The 21,094-nt window shown below is 50.2% G+C and overlaps 7 protein-coding genes across 7 annotated transcripts; 4 read left to right on the plus strand and 3 right to left on the minus strand.

Moving 5' to 3' along the window:
- Positions 1–543: 543 nt before the first annotated feature.
- APUU_70359A (uncharacterized protein) lies at positions 544–999 on the minus strand (the record flags this gene model as incomplete). Its single annotated transcript, XM_041695223.1, has 1 exon — positions 544–999. The coding sequence occupies one exon, from the start codon at positions 997–999 to the stop codon at positions 544–546; it is 456 nt and encodes a 151-aa protein (XP_041560975.1).
- A 1,547-nt stretch (positions 1,000–2,546) lies between these two features.
- APUU_70360S (succinate dehydrogenase cytochrome b560 subunit) lies at positions 2,547–3,335 on the plus strand (the record flags this gene model as incomplete). The annotated part of the gene is made up of 3 exons (XM_041695225.1): positions 2,547–2,586; positions 2,646–2,736; positions 2,900–3,335. 3 exons carry the CDS (start codon positions 2,547–2,549, stop codon positions 3,333–3,335), a joined length of 567 nt encoding a protein of 188 aa, XP_041560976.1.
- Positions 3,336–6,868: 3,533 nt separating this feature from the next.
- APUU_70361S (mitochondrial 54S ribosomal protein mL57) lies at positions 6,869–7,826 on the plus strand (the record flags this gene model as incomplete). Its single annotated transcript, XM_041695226.1, has 3 exons — positions 6,869–7,259; positions 7,367–7,599; positions 7,671–7,826. The coding sequence occupies 3 exons, from the start codon at positions 6,869–6,871 to the stop codon at positions 7,824–7,826; spliced, it is 780 nt and encodes a 259-aa protein (XP_041560977.1).
- A 1,044-nt stretch (positions 7,827–8,870) lies between these two features.
- Positions 8,871–10,736, plus strand: APM1 (AP-1 complex subunit mu; the record flags this gene model as incomplete). The annotated part of the gene is made up of 6 exons (XM_041695227.1): positions 8,871–8,909; positions 9,002–9,130; positions 9,343–9,572; positions 9,631–10,120; positions 10,181–10,552; positions 10,656–10,736. The coding sequence occupies 6 exons, from the start codon at positions 8,871–8,873 to the stop codon at positions 10,734–10,736; spliced, it is 1,341 nt and encodes a 446-aa protein (XP_041560978.1).
- Positions 10,737–11,400: 664 nt separating this feature from the next.
- Positions 11,401–12,489, minus strand: GTR1 (Rag GTPase GTR1; the record flags this gene model as incomplete). Its single annotated transcript, XM_041695228.1, has 2 exons — positions 11,401–12,214; positions 12,296–12,489. 2 exons carry the CDS (start codon positions 12,487–12,489, stop codon positions 11,401–11,403), a joined length of 1,008 nt encoding a protein of 335 aa, XP_041560979.1.
- A 690-nt stretch (positions 12,490–13,179) lies between these two features.
- APUU_70364A (URC4/urg3 family protein) lies at positions 13,180–14,907 on the minus strand (the record flags this gene model as incomplete). Its single annotated transcript, XM_041695229.1, has 4 exons — positions 13,180–13,263; positions 13,320–13,912; positions 13,965–14,454; positions 14,569–14,907. 4 exons carry the CDS (start codon positions 14,905–14,907, stop codon positions 13,180–13,182), a joined length of 1,506 nt encoding a protein of 501 aa, XP_041560980.1.
- Positions 14,908–18,055: 3,148 nt separating this feature from the next.
- On the plus strand, positions 18,056–20,829 carry APUU_70365S (UBA/TS-N domain protein; the record flags this gene model as incomplete). The annotated part of the gene is made up of 2 exons (XM_041695230.1): positions 18,056–20,668; positions 20,728–20,829. The coding sequence occupies 2 exons, from the start codon at positions 18,056–18,058 to the stop codon at positions 20,827–20,829; spliced, it is 2,715 nt and encodes a 904-aa protein (XP_041560981.1).
- Between the last annotated feature and the right edge of the window lie 265 nt (positions 20,830–21,094).

Here is a 21,094-nt window from a genome sequence, read left to right on the forward strand (position 1 = left end):
TGGCAACACTGGCTGCGTTTGTCGGTTCGGGTGGGCTTTGTTTGCCCCGATCGGCTCCGCTGCTCTCTCTTATCTGATCGTTCTTATTGAGGTTATTTCGTAGTCTGCCTTACTACTGTAGACTATCTATCTAATTTTGTTCTCTCGATTCCGTACTCTCTCTACTCCGGCTATTGAGCAGCTTGCCGGATCCGGTGTCAAGCCGATATGGACACACACGCGCAGCCTCTGACGACGCTCAGCTGAGTCTCGGATTTGATGGCGTGCCTCGGAATTACATGCGGGCTCTTCTTTTCCTCTGCCGTCGACTTGAAACATTTTGATTTTCGGTCCATACTACGGTCTATAAATAATGCTTACCAAAGTCAAGTCCAACGACCACTCGTATTCCCGGGAAATAATGCTCAGCCCTACCAGAATTACTAACAGGTAGTCAGCTCGTTGCCCGAGGTTAAGCCAATATATTTTCAATCCTGCTTGCTCCATGGCACTCCCACCACCATATAAAACTTCATGCTATCCAAAAAACCTTCTAATATCGCTTTAGTGTCGAGAATCGAACCTTTTGCGTTCTAGAGAACTCTCTAAACGCTGCAGCATTTGTAAAGCAGGCAGATCACTAGTATATGACTGCTCAAAGTAGAGGCGTACCACAAAAAGTGCCTCTAAAGCGTCAACTACTGATACCTGTGGCTGGATCTCTAGTTCCTGGCCTTTCTCCTTATCTGAAGCTTTATTCTCAGGCTCTGGCCAGTGTTCTGCGCGATGCTTTGTTTTCTGGAGGTGAAAGTTGCTGGTATTATCGTCAAGATACGCGTATTTGCCAGATAGGCTTCTAGAGACGATAGAGGCATCAATTGCACGGTTGTCTGTTGTATTAAACCAATCCCTAAGGGCGATGTTCGATAGATACGGCTTTAGATGGTGTTGGGCGCGTAGCGCAGCTCGTTGCTGGCCAGTAATCGCGATTCTTTTGGGCTTTGTAGGATTCAGCGTCATTGCGAGGTAGGGACAGCTTCAGGGGTGGCCGGGATAAGGTAAAATTAGTATAAATCTAGGTTGTTTATAAGTAACTTTATATGGGAGTCGATGGTACCTTAAGTATCATGTTTATAGTGATTTTCTAAGTATTTTTGTATGGTAAAAGAATTCAGCAGAGATTTTACGTTGCTTATGGTGGATAATTGCTTATAACGAGGTTGCTTATAGAGGGTTTGAACTGTGTTTTATCTTCTGTCCCTCGTCAACGAGTATACCTGTGCAAGCTTCTCTTCGCCAGCTCTGCGATCTGGACGACTAAACTCTAATCGATACTCGGCTTCTCTGTTCACATACGGGATCGCCTTCGAAGCTGGCCTCGGTGTCTCAGAGTCTGACTGGGACGCCGTCGCCGTAGACACGCGCTTCGAGAGCTCGTGCAACAGACCAGCTGCAATCGTGATGTGGTGAACCGCGACTAGGGCAGGTATAGAAAATATCTCTTCGGTCGACATCAGGCTAGCAGGGAGCACCTGTGTTCTGGACAATTCCTAGAAATCTAGCAGAGATTAAAGCCATGTGCTTGTATCGGGGTTGACCTAAACTGACAGACAAAAGGCGCAGGCAGTGGCAAGGAAGAGAGGGATACCTTCTTCATCCAGGTGTCACAATCTACCTTTGTTATACCACGGATAGTATCAAGTGCACCGCGCTGACATATTTGGGAGTATTTGCCTGACACGTATAAACCCAAACAATAGGTACCATCCATAAGCTATTTCGAAACTCGGAACGGACGATCTAGTTTAAGGAAGCAATGCTGCAATTGCTCCGTCAGTGCAGTAGATCAACGGGCGGTCCACATTCAGGAGCCATTCTCTTTATCTCTTAGCCTCAGCTCTGGGCGGAATTAAGCTTTGGCCTGTCTGCAACAAGTGGACGGAGTATCAGGTCGAGAGCCAGACTCCGGACAGCAGTACATATTGTTGCGACATGCTAGGATCTCGGTTTAGATTCCTGCCGCCAATGAACAGGAGCTAGTTCCTAATAGTTTGTTTACACTACGCATATATATTTATGAGTGATGTGACCCTGATATGAAACCCTTTCCTTTCATGGAAAGAAAGAACTGGGCGATTAACGACGGGATGGATTTCCTCTCAGGTAACTCATTGACCTCTGCGGTAGCGACAGAATGCCGAACCAGTGAGGCCTCGCTCAGCACGTCAACATCATCCCGGATGTGGTAGACAACGTGGGCTGAGTCCCTTGAGGAAGAAAAGAAGAAAACAACGAAGAAGCGACGCGAAAAAAGACGGCAAAACTTTGTCTGTGTGTCACGTGATTAGAGGGAAGAATAATATTCCGCCTGGTAATACAACTGCGTTGATTGGCTAAATCCGGCCCTCACGCGCGGTCCCGTGACCTGGAACTGAACCCGAGGTTGTCCGTCCCGTGATTCCGAGCCGTTGCGAGAGGCTCGGGAATTCAAGGCCAACTTTCTTTTGGACGAGGACGTTCTTCTTGTTTGGATTCCAGCTTCTTTGTCGTTGTCTAGCAAACCAACCATGCTCTCCCAGAAGATCGCTCAGCAGTCGCTGCGACGGCGTATGTGCCCTCAATTTGTCTGGGTTCGGTAATTGGCGATGCTAACCTACTTCATCCAGTTGCCGTCCAGCAGCCCTACGCCATGCGATGGTCTCTTATGAACGCCGCCTCCCCCGCCGCTGTTGCCATGGGAAGGAACATTCAGACAAGGTTAGTGGACTGTTTGCGATTTGACACTGGGTTCTCTTGGTCGATGCACATCTAGGACGGGCCGTGGCGCTCTACGTCATGCATCCATATCCCATGGGGGATGGGGGACCCAAGAAGCGGAGGAGCTGCATAGTGAATGGCCGAGTACTAACAATGCGACAAGATACAACGCTTCCAGCGCGGCTCCCACCGATCCAACTAAGCTCCTCGCCCAGCAGCGCCTGAGACGTCCCGTTGCTCCTCACCTTACCATCTACCGACCCCAGGTTACATGGTACCTCAGTGGTCTTCACCGAATTACTGGAATTATCCTGTCCGGTCCCCTGTACCTCTTCGCAACCGCCTACCTTGCTGCTCCCTTGTTCGGCTGGCACCTCGAGTCAGCCTCTCTGGCTGCTTCTTTCGCTGCTCTACCTGCGGCCGCACAGGTCGGCCTCAAGAGCCTATTCGCTTTCCCTTTCACCTACCACTGCATGAACGGTCTCCGACACTTGACATGGGATACCGGTCGGGGTATCGACAACAAGCTCGTTATTAAGACCGGCTGGACTGTTGTTGGCCTCAGCGTGGCTAGCGCTCTTTACCTTGCTTTTCTGTAAATTTCCTGTGTCATACCTATGAGTTTTTGCTTTTTTTAAAATTTGTTCTTGCAATATATTTTATACAGGTCGCTTGAGGACTATTTTTTTGAATGGAATATTTCTTCTTTATCTCTCCCTCTGGCCGCGCTTATCCAACCCTCGCAATTCGATTACGCGTATAGGGTGTCTAAAATATCACCAGCAGCTACCGGTGATGGAATACAGTTTGACACACGAATGGGCTCCTCAGTTGGTAAGGAAGAATAGCGGAGACCAGTACACAAAAGCTGGGACTGACACTGAACTCGGTTGATACACTTGATATTGCAAGGGGTGTAAATAGGTATCCGAAGTATCCATTGCTGACAAACGGGCTATTGAGTCTCAATACACAGTGAAAAATGGTTCCAATTCTAAATTCGCTCGCTTGCTTCCTTCCAGACTTTTCAACATTCTACGGCCCTCCTCACGGTCTATGATTCGACTCCAACCTCCGCGGCTCCTTCCGATTAAGCATGTCGAGATGTACAGTCGATCCCACTCGTATTATTGTTGTATAGGCGGCCGTTTATTTGCTCGGTTTTCTGCGCAGCGCCTGTCAGTCTGTGGCCCGACGCTCACTTCGTTCCAAAAGGACTTACCTATGATCGTATCTACCTGCGATGAATTCCCAAGAAACTCAACCCGAATGCATTCAGGCTGGGCTGGGAGGAGGATTCGGAGGAAACGGCCGGGGTGAGGGTGGATCTTGGACGGAGGATTCGCGCGTCGTTGTTTCCTCCTCGTCGATACGGGGGAGTTCTCGTCTATCCTTCGGGACTATGCTGACACTGACAAGGTGCAGGGCTTGGGGATTTGCTTTGCGTGATCCTGGTGCCATGCTGTAGAGTGGAAGGCGTTGCTCGGTGATTTTTGATCAATAGTATCGAGAAGGTCAAGCTTGGTTCAATGCAGTAAGCTTTCTTTCGGCTAGCCTTATAGTGACTTGGGGAACGAGAGAGAAAAAAATCCTTCAAGATAATTCTGAGAAACATCCTCTACCCCCAGGCTAACTCTCTATTTAAAACCCCAGGTCTTGAGCCCAGCCACGAGTCCGAGAGATTGTTTCCCTTGAACAAGTTGTACACCGCTACAACGACACCATCCGATCTACGGGAAGACACTGCAACAGTCTTTCAGTCGATCCTCACAGATGGCGTCAAATTCGAAGCTGCCTTCTGCTTCTGCAAGGGCCCGACGGAACGTTAGTTGTATATAATGTCAGACAACGGTGCTTGCTACCGGCCAGCTCCGCCCCTATACGACAACATCCTTTCTCAGCCGTATTGGGGCTACAAATGCATTTGTCTCGGGAGGCTTAACGCCTTGGATTATGCACGATCATACGTTTTTCTCGCGGGTCTGTTGTCGCTCAGGCCTACAAGTGCTTGCTCGATGCCGCCGCGCCTAAAAGCTCCCGGTTTGTTGCAGAAATAATTACCTACCATGCTACATGGTTGGTCGACACAAGAAACTTCAAGTCGTCGACGGACCAACCCAAGCTGCTTGATCAGGCGTTACGAGTTTTGGGGGCCTCACTATGCCTCCAAGCCTTTCTAAATCCCTCATGAAACAACCGTTTGCCCTATTTATTTCAACGGCAAGCTCATGCCTCATGGTTTCCTAGATCCATCGGGCCACCTTTTACGGTGTAGTCTGCCTTCCCAAGTTGCGGCCGGGGTAGCCTCTGAGCCATGCTCGTAGGGTTCAGGACCCCTGGTTTATCCTGCAGCTAAGCGCACGAGCCTTAGTTTATCGAGATTCGAGACGAGTCTCAGGCCCTCAGCTCGATGTGGCGTCGGTGATGAAGCAAATATTCATTAGCAAGGTAAAGGACCCACAGGCGACAAGGATGCCAAGTTGTTGCGGATCCAATTCCAGCGTTTCCTTTTGTCCTCGGCTGCCTTAAGCATGAAGTTTCTTTAGCCGTTACTCCTGAATGGTGTGAAAAGACCTACTGTCTGTCTTGGATTCTCAAGCGATCCATCATCAACAAAAAGCACCAGATATACTGCAGCTTCAAGGAGGCGGAAGGAGAGCCACTGCACAACGCAGATTCGCCTGGACTAAAGACGGTGTCCAATGCAAGCAACACAGACACGTGGATGGTTTCATAAGGCATGCCGTGCACCGTTTTTGAGTAGCACAATAGGCACGGGAGAAACGCGTTTTTGATAGCCCCTACTAGTGGTCAGCGTGGATTGCATACGAGTCTCCTCCGTCGAGAAAATATTTTCCATTTTTTCCAATTTTCCGAATCAGCTTCTATGGCTAAAAAAACTATTTTCTCTTGGGAGGCCGGTAGTGCAGAGCTGCTGCCAACCGCGACAGAAAGGAAAGGAAAGAAGAGACAGCAAAAGGTGGAAATATGCTGTCAGTGCATGCTGCGATTGCTTGTCTTTTCTGAGCCAATGTCTCGTCTTTTTCCTTCAGGCCTACAATCAAGTATCCTTGTCGTCAATGCGGAAGCGGTTGGGATCATGCTTTGTCCTAAATTCCAGCAAGGCCCCATAGCCTGGCATCCAGGATGGCAGATTTTAATTACACAACTGGGCAGCATCACTTCTGCAAAAACGAAACGAAGATCTATTCGCACAGTTCTCGTTTTGCCTCGTTTAATAATCCAATCGTCTGTGAGCCACGCCTCATGAGTAACCAGAACACTGACAGAATTCCCCGCCGGCTGTGGCCTTCGAGCTTCCGCCGTAGCGGCTTTCTAGAAGCGTGCGTTTGGATCGCTATCCGGATGTCACCCGGCATCATCAAACGTAGGGAAATTGGAAGCATGCAGACCGCTTACCGCCGGTCTCCTCTTCGTCCAGGAGTTGAAAGTCAAGATTCAAGTCCATGTACTTGCAAGGGGCATACGAGCTGTTCTTGCAGATCCTCAATTCAGGCACATGATTCCTCGTCAAACTCACGATAGATAAATTATGCCATTCATATGTCCGAAGGCGTTCGCGGCAGTGTTTGCCTAGTGCCATAGGGCTTCAACCTTACATTATGGCCTTACACTCTGGCGCCTAGAGTGATACACTGACAAGGTTGGTTCATCTTTGCTTTTTTTTTTCTCGGGCCATTGGAGTACATAGTTCCCATATTGCGGTGTGTAATATTGCAGACCTCCTCCCATTCGATGTAGAGGGACAGAAAAGTACCCTGGGGTCCGCGGGTATCATGGCATGGGTCAATCTTCCCGCCAACCTAGCCGCAGAGTGGGCGAGCACCTCTAGCCGATCAATGCAAGTCACCCTCAGCAGTAGAAAACAATCGACTGGAATAATCTGTCCAGTAATTTCATCAACTCCTGGGTGTAGCACAAGTACAAGGTACATGAAATCACGAGTAATTTCAGTGGCAGCCGAAGTAAATGGTACCTGGGGCGACTATTCCTATCTGGGACTAGCGTCCAATCTCCGAATTCTCTCGAGACATCGAATTCCACGGCGGCCATTCTGAAAAAAGACCCGGATAAGTCAATTGCGTTGCACCTCTCAACAACACCCCATCTCATGGCCTCATTGCTTCCGGTACGAGCGGCCAGGACCGTCTCCTGCTCCGCATGTCGCTCCCTCACCTCCTCTACTCCGGCGCAACTCGCCGTCCCTATCCTTCGCCGTAACTTCTCAACTCCCGCGGAGCAACAACCGGTCGACTATTCGGACAAGCCGCGATGGTCATACACGCCTCCTCGCACGAAGGCTCCCTTCTCCTTACGTTTTGATTCCAAAAGGCGCGATTACCCCGTCAACTCCGACCCCAAGCTGCTCGATCAGTTCTACATCCGCTTCTTGGGCGATGGCGGCGACGAAGTTCTCTCAGACGAGGTCAAATGGCTTGCAGTCACGCACAAGAGTTTCGATCAGGGTCGGAGAGGATTCAATGATCGATTGGCGTTTCTAGGTATGCTATTTCTTTGTGCTAAGGCTATTTTTTTAATCCTATTTTTGCGTGTTTGCATTTCGGCAAAAGGTCGTGAAATGGCATGGGCTGATCTCAACTTCCTTTAGGAAAACGTATCGTTCAGCTGCAGGCTTCTCTTGCTCTGGCGCAGAGTCCCCCTGGAACCTCTGGCACCGTTGCCCCTGATCCATATGGCCGCAAGCCATTCTCGCACCCTGCCCTGAAGGGCCTTGATAACCTGAACTCCAACACCAAGAAATTTATGACGGACAAATCAAAGCTCGCTGAAGTTGCGCGGCAATACGAGCTAGAAAGTGTACTGAGGTGGTCCCCTCGGAAGGTGAGCATATTACCCCCCCCCCAAAAAAAAGGTCTTTCTTCTTTCTGTTGCGTTGATACTAACGTCAACAGCCCGAGAACCTAGAAGGTTCAGGAGTCGAGGTCGTCCTTGCGCATACGCTGTACGCTCTCGTCGGAGCTGTCTCTCTGGAGAAGGGTAACCAGGTGGCCAACAAGGTAGCGCGGGAGCGGATATTGGCACCTCTGGGGTTTAAGGTGACGGTATAAGGCCGGGGTTGTTGAGAGTGTGAAAATAGCCGCAAGAGCATTTTCAAGGCGTTATTTTCTGTTCTTGGATAATTTTCGATGTACGAGTTGGGAGGACGGCCTGGGGAAGGGGATATATTACCATTTTACTTGTACTTTTACTACTATCAGCTTGTGTTATATGACGGCAATACCACCACTTAAAGTCTAGAGATATGATATTGAAACAGTCTTCCATTGAATAATCCCAAAGATATATAAGAAGGAATGTACGGTTCCTCTGACACCGTCCGAGTAACAGCGAAAAATACCCGGCCAGCTCTTAATGGAACCCTCGTTACGATGCATAGTCTCCGCACCACTGTATCGCAATCCAGCAATTGAACCCGAAGCCAATCCAGCAGAATGCCGAATTAGCGACGGAAATCACAAAAAGATGCATTTATGCTAGCTTGAACTGTCTATTGGGAGCGTAAGGTACAAAGAAAGAAAAGAAAGAAACAAGAAGTTGCGGGAGAAAAAAATGCGACTTATATGGGATCTTACTAAGCTAGATTTGGTTAGTGTTGAGCTTGGCTGGATGTGGTTAGGTTTCACGTGATGCGGATTTCGAAGGTCGAACACACGGATTGAATGCCTTCGAGAGAGGTCAAATTAGGATTATCTTGGTTGGTAATATGTAGATATATATTGGAGGTTTAGTTAATAGACGTTTGTTAATTTTCGCGTGTCTTTGGACAGCGTTGTTGTCTTAATATCCCGTTCCACACTGATCTCCCACTGTCAGCCGTGTATAGATGCCCCAAGAAACGCTACTTCAGGGCCCCGACTGCTTCAGCTCCTCAGAAAATCCAAATCCACGCAATTGTCGGTTTGGTCGTTATTTCCTGCCTTCTCAAAGAACTGTCATTCTGTTTTTACCTACGCCAGCTCCTGCTCCCCGCTCAGCGTACCCTCTCCGAGCCCCTGCTTTAGTCGCCTAGTGGTTTCGCTGGCCTGAACCTCGCCCAAGAGCTCCTGACCTCCGCCTTCACCTCTCCGACCACTCCTCCCCCGCCCTCCGCGATGGCGTCGGCTCTTTTCTTCCTAGATTTGAAGGGCAAGGTACGTGAAATCGATTGAGACCCTCATTTCTGCCTCAATGCCTCTCCCGCTGCTGGCTGCTGGACTGCCTCGTGCTGACCGACCTCACGTAGACCCTTCTAGCCCGAAACTATCGCGGAGACATTCCTATGTCCGCCGTCGAGAAATTCCCCATCCTCCTCAGTGACGCCGAAGAAGAAAGCTCCGCTGTACCGCCGTGTTTCTCCCATGAAGGAATCAATGTACGTTTGATGCTTGCGACGGACGCCGGGCTCCTGACGTGTCGCACTCCCCGCCGCTCCCCGCAACCCGCATGGCTCTGGCTTTTGGCTGCAGTGCATACCGCACCTGGCGCTTCGTAAAATCGTGTTGGGAGTCTGTGATCTAGTGCAACCTCGGAGAGAGCCTTGATGTCATTTATATCTGTCTCTGTACTAACTGTTGTCGTCTCTAGTACCTCTATATCCGTCACAGTAACCTCTACATCCTCGCCTTGACAAAGAAAAACACCAATGCGACCGAAATCCTCCTTTTCCTCCACAAGATCGTGGAGGTATTCACAGAATACTTCAAGGTCTTGGAGGAGGAGAGTATTCGCGACAACTTTGTCATTATCTACGAATTGCTCGATGAGATGATGGATTTTGGATACCCACAAACTACGGAAAGCAAGATCTTACAAGAGTACGCTCTGCTGCCTTTTTCTATATAATGGAACACGAACTGATTGTTTGTTCTCTAGGTACATCACACAAGAATCACACAAGCTGGAAGTGCAAGCCCGGCCACCCATTGCAGTCACAAACGCAGTCTCCTGGCGAAGCGAAGGTATCCGCTACCGCAAGAACGAAGTCTTCCTCGATGTAGTCGAGTCGCTTAACCTCCTCGTATCTGCCACTGGCAACGTGCTACGATCGGAGATTCTGGGTGCTGTGAAGATGAAGTGTTATCTGAGTGGTATGCCAGAGCTGCGTCTCGGTTTGAACGACAAGGTCATGTTTGAGACAACCGGCCGGGCCACGCGGGGGAAGGCTGTTGAGATGGAGGATGTCAAATTCCACCAATGTGTCCGACTGTCCCGATTTGAGAATGACCGCACAATCAGCTTTATCCCGCCGGACGGAGAGTTCGAGCTGATGAGCTACCGCCTGAACACGCAAGTCAAGCCTCTTATCTGGGTCGAGTGTGTCGTCGAGTCGCACTCCGGTTCCAGAATGGAATATATGTTGAAGGTACGCTATTTACTAACTAATGACTTACCTATAACTCACTCGTGACTAACCCACCTCCAGGCCAAAGCCCAATTCAAACGCCGCAGCACCGCCAACAACGTTGAAATCGTTGTCCCAGTCCCTGACGACGCCGACTCTCCCCGCTTCCGTACAAACATCGGCACAGTCCACTACGCTCCCGAGCAGTCTGCCATTGTTTGGAAGATCAAGCAATTCGGCGGTGGCAAGGAGTTCCTCATGCGCGCTGAGCTCGGCCTCCCTTCCGTCAAGGGCGACGACGAACTCGGTGGCGGTATGACCGGTGGGTTTGGAGGTAGCATGGGCGGAACAGCCCAGGGCAAAGCGAAGCGCCCGATCAACGTCAAGTTCGAGATTCCTTATTTCACCACTAGCGGCATCCAAGTAAGATATTTGAAGATTACGGAACCTAAGGTGCGTATTTCCTCACTCTTTTATTTTTTCTTTTTTCAAACAGAAAAAAAGAAAACCCCTCTCACTCATACCATGTCCACTAACCAAATCTCGTTTGATATAGTTACAATACCCATCCCTCCCGTGGGTCAGATACATCACGCAGTCTGGCGATATTGCCGTCCGTATGCCTGATGTACAATGATGTAAAGCGTCTCCTTCACTTTTTTTTCTTTTTGCATTGTTCATAAGTGTTATACTGTAGTTGAAATAGACGGATCCTTACCTTTCCTGCGGTTGTTAATCTTGCTGTATTAATCATGTTCAATTCCTATTATACTATACTAAGCCGCTGTAGAAGGTGTTCTGTATTCTCAGGTGTTCAAGGTCTTTTAAAACTTATGTAAACAGTCGTAACAATTGAATGCTAAAGTCCGAGCATTTGGCTGTAATTCCACCGAAAATAAAAAATACGGAGTATATACATATATATAATTATCGAGATACCATCACCATTTCACGCGAGACGTTCCAAGTACGAAACCGACAAGAGTCATATAGTATTTTTATTTGATCCCGTTTTTAAATCATTTATTTTATTTTGACTTAGTTGTTTTAATATGGCAATAACGATACAAGTGCCCATCGTACATATACTGGGTCTGAAGGCGAACTTGGGTATCTCAAAACGGGGGCTGAGCTTATTTCGGTACGTCGGAGGGGTGAGTGGTTCCCTAAAGTCGAGTGTTGAGGTTGATGAGAGGAAGGAGAGGATTCCCCGTGATATGGGTAAATGAATGCACGGTGGTGGTACGGTTGGGTTAGGGGGGGAGATATCAGTGGCGTTTAGCTGTTTGCCGCGGGTACAGTTAGTTACTATTGCTATTGAACTCGCCATCTGGGGTTTCCGGTGTGGGGAGCGGAAAGCCGTCTCCGTGGGCTGCACCTGCGGCTTTGGAGAAGCCCTCCCTGGCAAGCATGGTGTTCAGCACCGCGCAGTTGTAGGCAGCCTCGCCTGGAGGCACAACGATGAAGATGTAGGTGTTGTCTGTGAAGCGGCCAAGGAAGACGTTGAACTGCGGTGTTTTGGTGTGCATGACGACGAACCCGGCGGATGCGGGTGTTGTGTGTGTGTTGCGAGCAGCGCAGTGCTTGAACGCTTTCATGATGTTCGATAGACGTTCGTGGCGGTCGTAGATTGGGTTCAGGTCGCCGATCTCAGACGAGACAGAGGTCACAGTGAGGAAAGTCGAGCGCTCGAAGAGGATTACTTCCTCGGCGTCGATTCGTTTGGCAAATGCTTGCAGGAATCGCTCGATTACTGTGAGGTTCGGAATGAGTTTGTGCACAATTCCTGCCCATGCCTTGTATAGAGATTGATCCCAGATACTGCTTCCGAAGGTGTCGATATCGAAATGTTCTGTGCGACTGCGGATGAGGGCAGAGCGTTCTTCATAGATCCGTTGGCGATGCTCGGCTTGAATCAGGTCAAGCTTATGAACGAGACAGAAGACATAGCCGTGCGGGCTGTATTCTTTTAGCGCACTGATAATGGCGCTGTATGTGTCAAGGTCACGCTCAACTTCCCGTGACTCGATATCAAAGACGTAAATTAGGACCGCAACGTCGGAGAAGATGTTCCCACGCTGTGAGGCGAGATAGGTCTCCATGAAGGCATCTTGTCTATACAACATACCCAGTTAGCAGGAGCTCAAAGTTACAGATTCACCCACAGGCGGCTAAGGAAACAAAGGCAACACCCACCCTCCACAGTCCCAGAGATTCAGAGTCAGGTTTCCCATAAACTTGACATGACTATGCTCAACGTCAATGGTCGCCCCAAGGCGCCGTACGTCTTTGGCAACATAATTGCTGAATATGATCGACCGCATAGACGATTTACCCGAGCCACTCTTGCCCATCAAGAGGACCTTTCTCTTTTTCTTCCGGCCATCCATCGTTATCGCTCAGTTGGAGATAGCAGTTGATTCAACCTGTACCCCGCAGCTGCCGTCCAAGAGGGAAACAGCTCTTGTATGGCCCCGGGTTCAGCATTCGATACTACTTGTTCCCATTTGGGCTTTTGCGTAATTGAGTTTTTGAATGCAAGGGCTTGGTAACGCGGAGAACGTAGCTCTCGCTTGCATCAAGGTTGGAGATCGGAGACGGCCTCGGGAATCACTGGACCAGCCTCTCGTCATATCGCCCGGATCGCCGGTCCAATTATGTTCCGAAGGTCACGTGTATGTCTACTATACTGCACGGTGGTCGTGATAACTAGGGATTTGGAATATGATCAGGCCCAGGAATGAAGTGGTAAGTTCTTCTTCAAAATAGCTGTAACTAGTGATTATAGCCTCGTTCAATGTGTCGCCACCGCGGCTCCTCAAAGAAGTATACAAGAATAGGATCCTCGTCTGAATAAAATATCTACACCAACAGCGTATAATAGTACCGGAATAGAAATAGAAGAATAAGAGAAGAAAAAAGAAAATAAAAGGGGAATATGAAAGGTGGAAGAAGAATAAAAAAGCGTACACATGGACCTTGGTCGTTGCTTCGTAAATGAACCCCAGCTATTCTAATAACATCACGCTGGTGGTGTCTGGTATCTAAAAAGAAGTTCGGCAGAATCGAATGTGTGCATATTAGAATACGGTACCATCGGAGCGGATCATGATAGGCGGTTCTTTTGTGTTCGGCCTGGAAACTTCGGCGATTTCACGACCACCCTAAGTATATTTGTCAGTATAAACGTAAGCATATTCGGGACAATTGATATGCGTACCTTCCATGTACCAGCTTCAAGCATCTGGGCCAGTGTCAATTGGTCCTCTCCCAGCAGTCCTAGCTGCCCATTGACCTCTTCCAGGAGGTCATCTAGAAACCCGACAGTAAGTGCTCGCCATTCGACTACTACATCGTCGTCGGTGGAGAAAAGAGGCACCACTTCCACGCTAGGCTGTCCTTTGATCTGTGCATTGTCTTTGTATGCCGCAATACCTCGCTCAAGGTCGGCCTCCTTGAGGGTCAAAAGCCCCAAGTCAATAAAAAGGCCACCGTTTCGATATTCCGGGAGGCCGGTAAGGAGTTCGCTACCGGCAAAGTAAATCTTCATTAATTTCGACATCGGGATCATGACTGAATAGCACAGCCACTGTGTGAGCTTGTGGAATGGAACGATAGACTCCCATGACTGTGCCGGGGGAGATCGTGGGAGATCCGAGCACGGCCAAGCATCTCCAATGCTCAGCCCATCGATCTTTGTTCGGGAAGGGGGCCAGATCGAAGCGAAACCATCCATTAAGATAGACCATAGTGTTGTTATGGGTACTATGGGTACAGATGAGGCTAATGTTGATGGGTGTGAAAGCAAGTAGTCTAACAATGTCAGTTAAAGGTCAAGAAGCGATAACGCGTCTAGTAGTCATACCAAGCATGTTTCCTGGTCTTGCATCTACACCGAAGAAATCTTGACGGTATAGGGCGTCCGATAACCTTATCAAAAGGCCTGCGCGGCCCTCGATGCCAGCTAAAGGGTTGCTTTCAGAGTGTTGGAAACCCCTGGCCAAGACTTGAACAGTGATCTTTTTGAGGCCCTCTCCATCGACCTGACAAGGTTCGGTTGGGTCGCTGCTGAAGAGCCCGCTCTTGAACATTTCGAGCGTGGCCACCGCGAGACCCTCACTGCGAGAGTAAATTTTGCCGGACTCCTTAGACTTATAGGACCATTTGTTCCCCGCGCCAGCATCCAGGAGCACCGAAACCACGAAGAGGTCGATTAGTCGTCGAGTGCGCTCCTGCGCATCGATTGTGCTCGGCCAAGACTGAAGCAGTTGGTTGACGCGGGGTCTTCCGCCGACATCGAAATGTTGCCAACGGCCATGGGCAGGAATGGACGAGTAGTCGGGAGCGTAGTCTCTCTATATAGCAGAGGGGGGTGTGTGAGCGAAACCATAGGCGAAGGGCAAAGAAGTGTACATGCAATCTTGCATATGGGGTGGGGTAATGGTAAGAAATTCACGGGATGGGCTCACCTTGATAATCGACACTACATACGACGCCGTCTCAGCAAACTTGGTCATGTCAACATCGAAATGATTGAGCTGGTTTCTCTTCGCCTTCCTGAGAATAACATGTGATCGATGTCGAACGGCATGGATGCTGCGCAGGTAGGCTGCTGGATCTAGGGCTGGATCTGGTGGACCTGCGATTGACAGCTCAGGGATGGATGAGGGTAAGCCGCTTCCCTTGTAGCCAGGCGATTTCAAGGAAGCATTGGAAGTCCGAGCGCTGTTGACGGATACAAATGAATCCCGATCGTCCTTCTCCGCTTGGATCGAGTTCTTCGAGTCCTTGCGCTTGAAGATACCCATGGCGGCAAAGGCGTGTATGGGCTAATGCGGGAAGACGAAGGCGAGGATGGGTTTGCCGAAGACGGAAGAGGGGGGAGGGGGGGAGCTAATATTATTGAATTGTTCGGTTCTGAAGAAGAGGCTGAAGAGGAGGAGCTAAAAGGGAGCAGCCGAGGGGTTAGCGGCCCTGCTCAAACACTATCGACTCACAGAACAGACTCAGATAGGAGAGGGGAGGGGAGGTACATAAAAGATGATGATCTGCAGAGCTGCCCGCTTAGGTGCAATCGCTTCAGATTTGTTTTTCTATCCCGGTTTTCAACGAGGTTATTGATTTTCCATGCCCCGGAGAGTGTCCGTCGGGCCCCTATTTTAGACGAAGAATGGCGCTGAGTCTGGGAACATGGGAACCCTGCAGCCCCAGAAAAGCACGTCTAGAGGAGAAGAGTTCAAGAGAGAGGAGCGTGCAGGTGATGTGGTACCTGAGGGACGGAGGAGCAACAAATCGTGGCACTGGAGAGAGCCGGGGCGGGGCGGTTGGGACTTGGGAGAGGGGGAGGGCGAATTAAGAGGGCATGGCCGGGGCGAAAAGGAGGTTCGCGCAAGCTCGAAGAGTGGCACTGGAGTAGACAAAACGACAGGACGAAGAACTGAGTCGTACTTGCAGAGTGATAGCCTGGTTATAACTCGTCAAGTGGGCGAGCCTCGGAGTCGGGAGGTGGGGAGCTTGGAGTCTGCCTAAGTGGCTAGCGTGCCATAGTTAGAGTGTATGATTTGTATTATTATGCTCTGTGCACGCTTGCACTGCTCCTCTGCAGTCAAGGGCCTGGAATTTGGGCATTCATAATTCAATTCGGATATTGCTCTGGCCTCGTCAACAGGCGCAGCAAGGGTGCCGATGTAATCGTTATTATTAGATTTTTACGTCGTATTATTACCGCCCCGTCCCTACAATATGAAGCGGATATCAACTCCCCACCAGCACATGTCATCATGCAAGGCACGGGCGATGAGGGTTCTTTTCCCTGTCCATAACGCTCTCTGTTATTACTTATTGCCCATTCTCTCTCCACCAGACGGAACTGGCACTCCAATTATTAATCCGCCTCCTCCCTGGCAGCACTACTGTAACGGGGAACAGCCAGAAATGAAAATGGAAAACAAAAATAATCGAAAATCCCTCGTGAAAACTTCATCAAAGGATGGCACGGTGGGCCCACTCTGCCACCTGGAGCTCCAGTCCGGAAACTTGTACCGTTGACAGCGGGCCAGCAACAATAGTACGAAGGAGCCACTGCGACAATGTGATTATTGCGCCGGGGAATATTATTGATATTGGCTGACATGCTTTGATTGCTTTTTCGAGCCCGATTACTTGCTTTTCCCACCCGGCACTAGGATGATGCACTGGCCCAACACCCGTTTAAATGTCGACAGACTGGCCTGTCCGCTAATGCGGGAGACCTTGCCCTGGCCGTACTGCTGGGTCGACCGGCGCGGTTTCATGTTTAAAGTTTGCCCCTCCAAACCAGTTAACAGAGTCGAAAAGAACGAATGTGCGCAGAGTTGTGGGCTGGGCCACTGCGCGCGGCGCGAGCTAAAGACAATGGTCTTCTCGGTCTCCACTGCCACTCCCGGACAAGACTTGCTGCCTCCGCGACCTCCGCGACCTTTTGCCCCTCAAAAATCTCAAACGAGTCAAGCCTCGTCGAGGCGCACCGACCGTGCTGGATACGGTGCACTGAACACTGCACAGTCTGGTTTCAGAATAGAAACCCGGAAATTACATCATCGGTGTCCTGCGGGATATTCCCGGACGGTCCAACACTGTATTTGGGTTCGAATGCCTCCCCCTACCTTCGAAAGTGCCGTGTCTTCTGCTTCGAAAATGGCCGGCTCGGCATTACTTTGGTATGGGGACCCTCATTCTCTTGCTCAATAACAATGCCTACACCGTAATCTCGAGCGAAATACTCCGTAGTTCATCCGACAAGGGGCTTCAGTAATCAGTACAGCGTACGTATTGTCGGTGCTGGGCGGGTGGCACCGTGGCGGCCATTGGAAATTGCAGCAGCCACGGCCATCCGCGAGATTGATCAGAGCGTTGGCCCGAGCACGATCCAGAATGGTCGATATTCGCTCCACCATTGATTGAAGTCTGAACCAAGATGATGCCGATGAGTTAAAGTTGTAACTCCACCATATCCAAACCTCGGACACTCTTGAGAAGTTCTCAAAGCTCGATGTGTCGGCTCCGACTCGCGGTCAAGCATTAAACCTTAATGAAGGACTATGAAGCAGGGCGAGTCTTTTTCAAGGTTTGGGTCGGACCATGGCGCCTTAGACGGTTTCAACTTTCAACCCTGGGAGATAACTTAAAAAGAACCATAAGTTTTTCTATCGAATATTCGATCTGCTGGCGGGGGGGTAATGATTGGTTGCCTACTCCGACGGTCCTTTTGTGGCATTGGAAACATCTTGCGGACGCCTCACTTCGATGATGTCGCGTTTTCTGGTTTTCTTCTTGATCTTCCGCAGCAAGTAATTGGATGCGAGAATTGGAACTATCCAAACTCGGATCCGGGCATACAGCTCAGCGTGGGTTGAAATAGCGGGGACAGTTCAGCGTGGTTGAAATTCTCAGAACGATGGCTGAACTCCGGAGAAACTCTCGGCGGTGGTTAAACCTCAACCCATGTTCAATTCATTTCAACCAACGCTGAGCTGTATGCCCTTTCTCAGCCAACGCTGGACTCAAACTCTTCTCCACACTTCAACCAACGTTCTGAGAATTTCAACCCACGTTGAACTGTGCCCCTCCAAACTCTATTCAAGTTTCAAACGCAGCAATATACACGTGACCTAAGACAGCAGGTAAAAGCGGTCTGAAACATTTGGCAGAATACGAGGCGGTCAATGAATGAGCCACGTTCATGAGCCACACTGGCCGCGTATGATGCTCCAGGGGAACAGTTAGGTGTGAAACCAAGTGTTTATGGCCTCTTGCTTCATTAAAATGAACTCTGTAATGTCGAACTCTCGTTTATAGACCATTTATTTCTTTGCGCCGATAGGATTGACCCGGGGCCGCGTGCCGCAACTCAGCCATCTCCGTCTCGTTGAAGCCTAAGTCTTCCAGACCGACCTACCATCGAAACATAAATTCACAATGGATGACTTGAACGGTCTCAGTTGGAGCTCTAGCTCTCCGAATGATAACAAAAAGCCGCCGCCGATGAATTCTAGCTTTCTATTTCCAACCGCGAGACCCAATAACACCTCGGGTCGATCTACTCCCCTCTCTGCCTCCTCCGGACCATCGAACCCCCCTTCGAAGCCTGCGACTCCCAGTGGTGACAGTTTCGCAAATCTAGTGTCATTTGGCTCGTCAAACACCAACAAGAATATTCCACTCATTGAGCAACAGAAACGGTTACAAGAGGAGAAGGCTAGAAAGGAAGCAGAGAACCGTGCGCGGTACGAGTCACAATATGGAGGACAGAATAATCAATTTTGGGACAATCTAGAGAAGGAAGGGAGCACCAATCCCTTCAGTTCATCTGCGGCGCCTTCACGACAGGGAGCCTCATCCCCAGATGAGGACGATCTCCTTGCTGCCTTCAATGCCTCCGCTCCCGTGGATGCCTCGACTCACTTTCCCGCTCCAAACCCCAGCCCTTCCTTACAGATCCCACCAAGTACGACGAGTAGGTCACAAAGCGCCAACGGGCCAAGTCCTTTGCAGCAGAATAATGACTTGTCGTTCAATGACGATGATGATCCATTTGACCTCAATCAGCTGAAGCCCAAGTCGCAACCCCCGCCTCAGCCTTCTCAACCCGATGATGATGATGATTTCTTGGGCTTGCTGGGCAAGCCTGTATCCGAGCTCCCACCGCCAGCTCCGCCAAAGGACTCACCCAAAGCGCAGAGCCCAGAGCGGTCTTCTCCGAGACCAACGAATGGCGTGGACCATGCTATTGCAGAACTAGTCGATATGGGGTTTCCGGCGGACAAAGCTAGCCAGGCATTGGATATGACATCGTCTGGCACCGATGTGCAGGCTGCTGTCGGTATTCTTCTCACCCAGGCCCATGAGGAATCTCGACAAAGAACCCAGACCAGATCGCCTGCCACCAATCGTCATCCCAGCCATTCGGGCCAAAGTCGAGACCGCACTCAGAGACCGGATCGTGATATGCCTTCGTGGATGCAGCCAGAGCGCTCTCAGACACCACGGGGTCGCAATGACACGCGTTCGCCATCATCTGCAGAAACGGACCCGTCACAGATTGCTGCGAACTTTGGCAACAATTTCCTGAAGACAGCAAACTCGCTCTGGAAAACTGGCAGCAAGAAGGTTCAGCAAGTTGTCCATGAATTTAACACGGATCAGGATCCAAGCCAGCCGAAATGGATGAGGGATGCCACCCCTGAAGCTCTCCCAAGGGAACGCCGTCAACCCGAACCACAAGCCCGCAACGATTTTACAGACGAGGCTATTCTGCTCGAAGCTGGCGGGCCTCCTCCTCGACCTCCTCGTCCTACACGAAAGAATGAAGGACCACCTGCCCGTACAGAAAGTGAACCTCGACGACAGGAAAGCTCTTTCGGCGAAAGGCGCATGCAGCAGCCTGCCTTCATGCGACAACAGCCGAGACCAGAAACGAGAGACACAAGATCCCGGTTATCGAAAGTGGCAGTGGAAGAGCAATCTGCACAGGCGTATGTTAGCCCCGCACGGAGGAAACGGCCTGTGGCGACGCCATCTCCTCAACCAGAGCCAAGCCAGGGCATCGATCTCTTTGAGTCTCCAGCACCAAAGCCCCCTGCAAGACCGACTCCCTCGCCGGCGGCAGCCCGTCCCCCACGGTCATCGTCATCAACTACACCCTTACCTATGCGACCTAAGGCCCCGCCACGAGTCATCCCGCAGGTTTCAAGTAGTACACTTTCGTCTACTCACTCTCAGCGAGAAAAGGCAGCAGAGGCTTATAAGAGGGGTGATTACGCCGCTGCTCATGAAGCTTTCACAGCCGCACTTTCCGGCATACCAGATAAACATCCCGTCATAATCGTTATCCGCAGTAACCATGCGATGACGGCTCTGAAGGTTGGCGAACCAAAGGTAGCAATCAGTGACGCAGATCTCATCTTAGAACTGATCGGGCCCGCGAAGGGTGAGGCTGAATCCATCGATCTTTGCAATGGCGAGCCCCATAAACCAATGAAAGATTTTTACGGGAAAGCATTGATGCGCAAGGCAGAAGCTCTAGAGCAACTGGAGAAATGGGCCGACGCCGCGCAAATGTGGAAGCTGGCTGTGGAGGCTGGCCATGGTGGAAGTACAAGTATCCAAGGCCGTAACCGCTGCGAGAAAGCTGCCGGTATCAGCAAACCTGCGCCAAAACCGTCGGCTCCTGCGAGGCGCCCAGCGGCCCCAGCGCCCAAGAAGAAAGCATCTGCGTTGGATGATTTGCGGGATGGATCGTCTGGTTCCAATTCAGCCACATCATTTGAGGCGGTTAATCGCCTCCGGGAAGCCAACCAGGCCGCGGAGCGTAGCGACGAGGAAAAATTCGCTTTGACGGATAGTGTCGATGCACGTTTGACAGCGTGGAAGGGCGGAAAGCAAGACAATCTTCGTGCCCTCCTGGCTAGTCTAGACACTGTTTTGTGGCCCGAGGCCAATTGGAAGAAGATCAACATGTCTGAGTTGATTATGCCCAGCAAGGTCAAGATTCAATATATGAAGGGCATTGCAAAAGTGCATCCCGACAAGGTACGCCGCTATCTATCATGCCCGCATGTTAATCCATCACTAATTAACACGTCTTATAGATCCCCACCGACGCAACCACAGAACAGCGCATGATATCCAGTGCTGTATTCGGCGTCTTGAACGAAGCCTGGGATAAGTTCAAGGCGGAGAACAACCTTTAACCTACACTTCTAGCTTTGGTTGTCCGGATGGTTATCTACTTTCTTTCTACCTTGCTTTCCTTGCCAGCACCGCCTACTGCTCTATTTGGCATTGGCACCCATATATACCGCTGCAGTGCAGCCACGAATCTGTGGTGCAGTGCTCCGTATTTGATGAGATATCCCACTTCATATGCTGTATATAGATAGAATTCTGCATATTGATTTTGCATGATAACATTAGCTGGCTATTTATCGCTTTCATATATTAGTACATTTCCTTGCC

This window comes from Aspergillus puulaauensis, chromosome 7 (assembly GCF_016861865.1).
Source record: "Aspergillus puulaauensis MK2 DNA, chromosome 7, nearly complete sequence".
Classification (NCBI taxonomy): Eukaryota; Fungi; Ascomycota; class Eurotiomycetes; order Eurotiales; family Aspergillaceae; genus Aspergillus; species Aspergillus puulaauensis.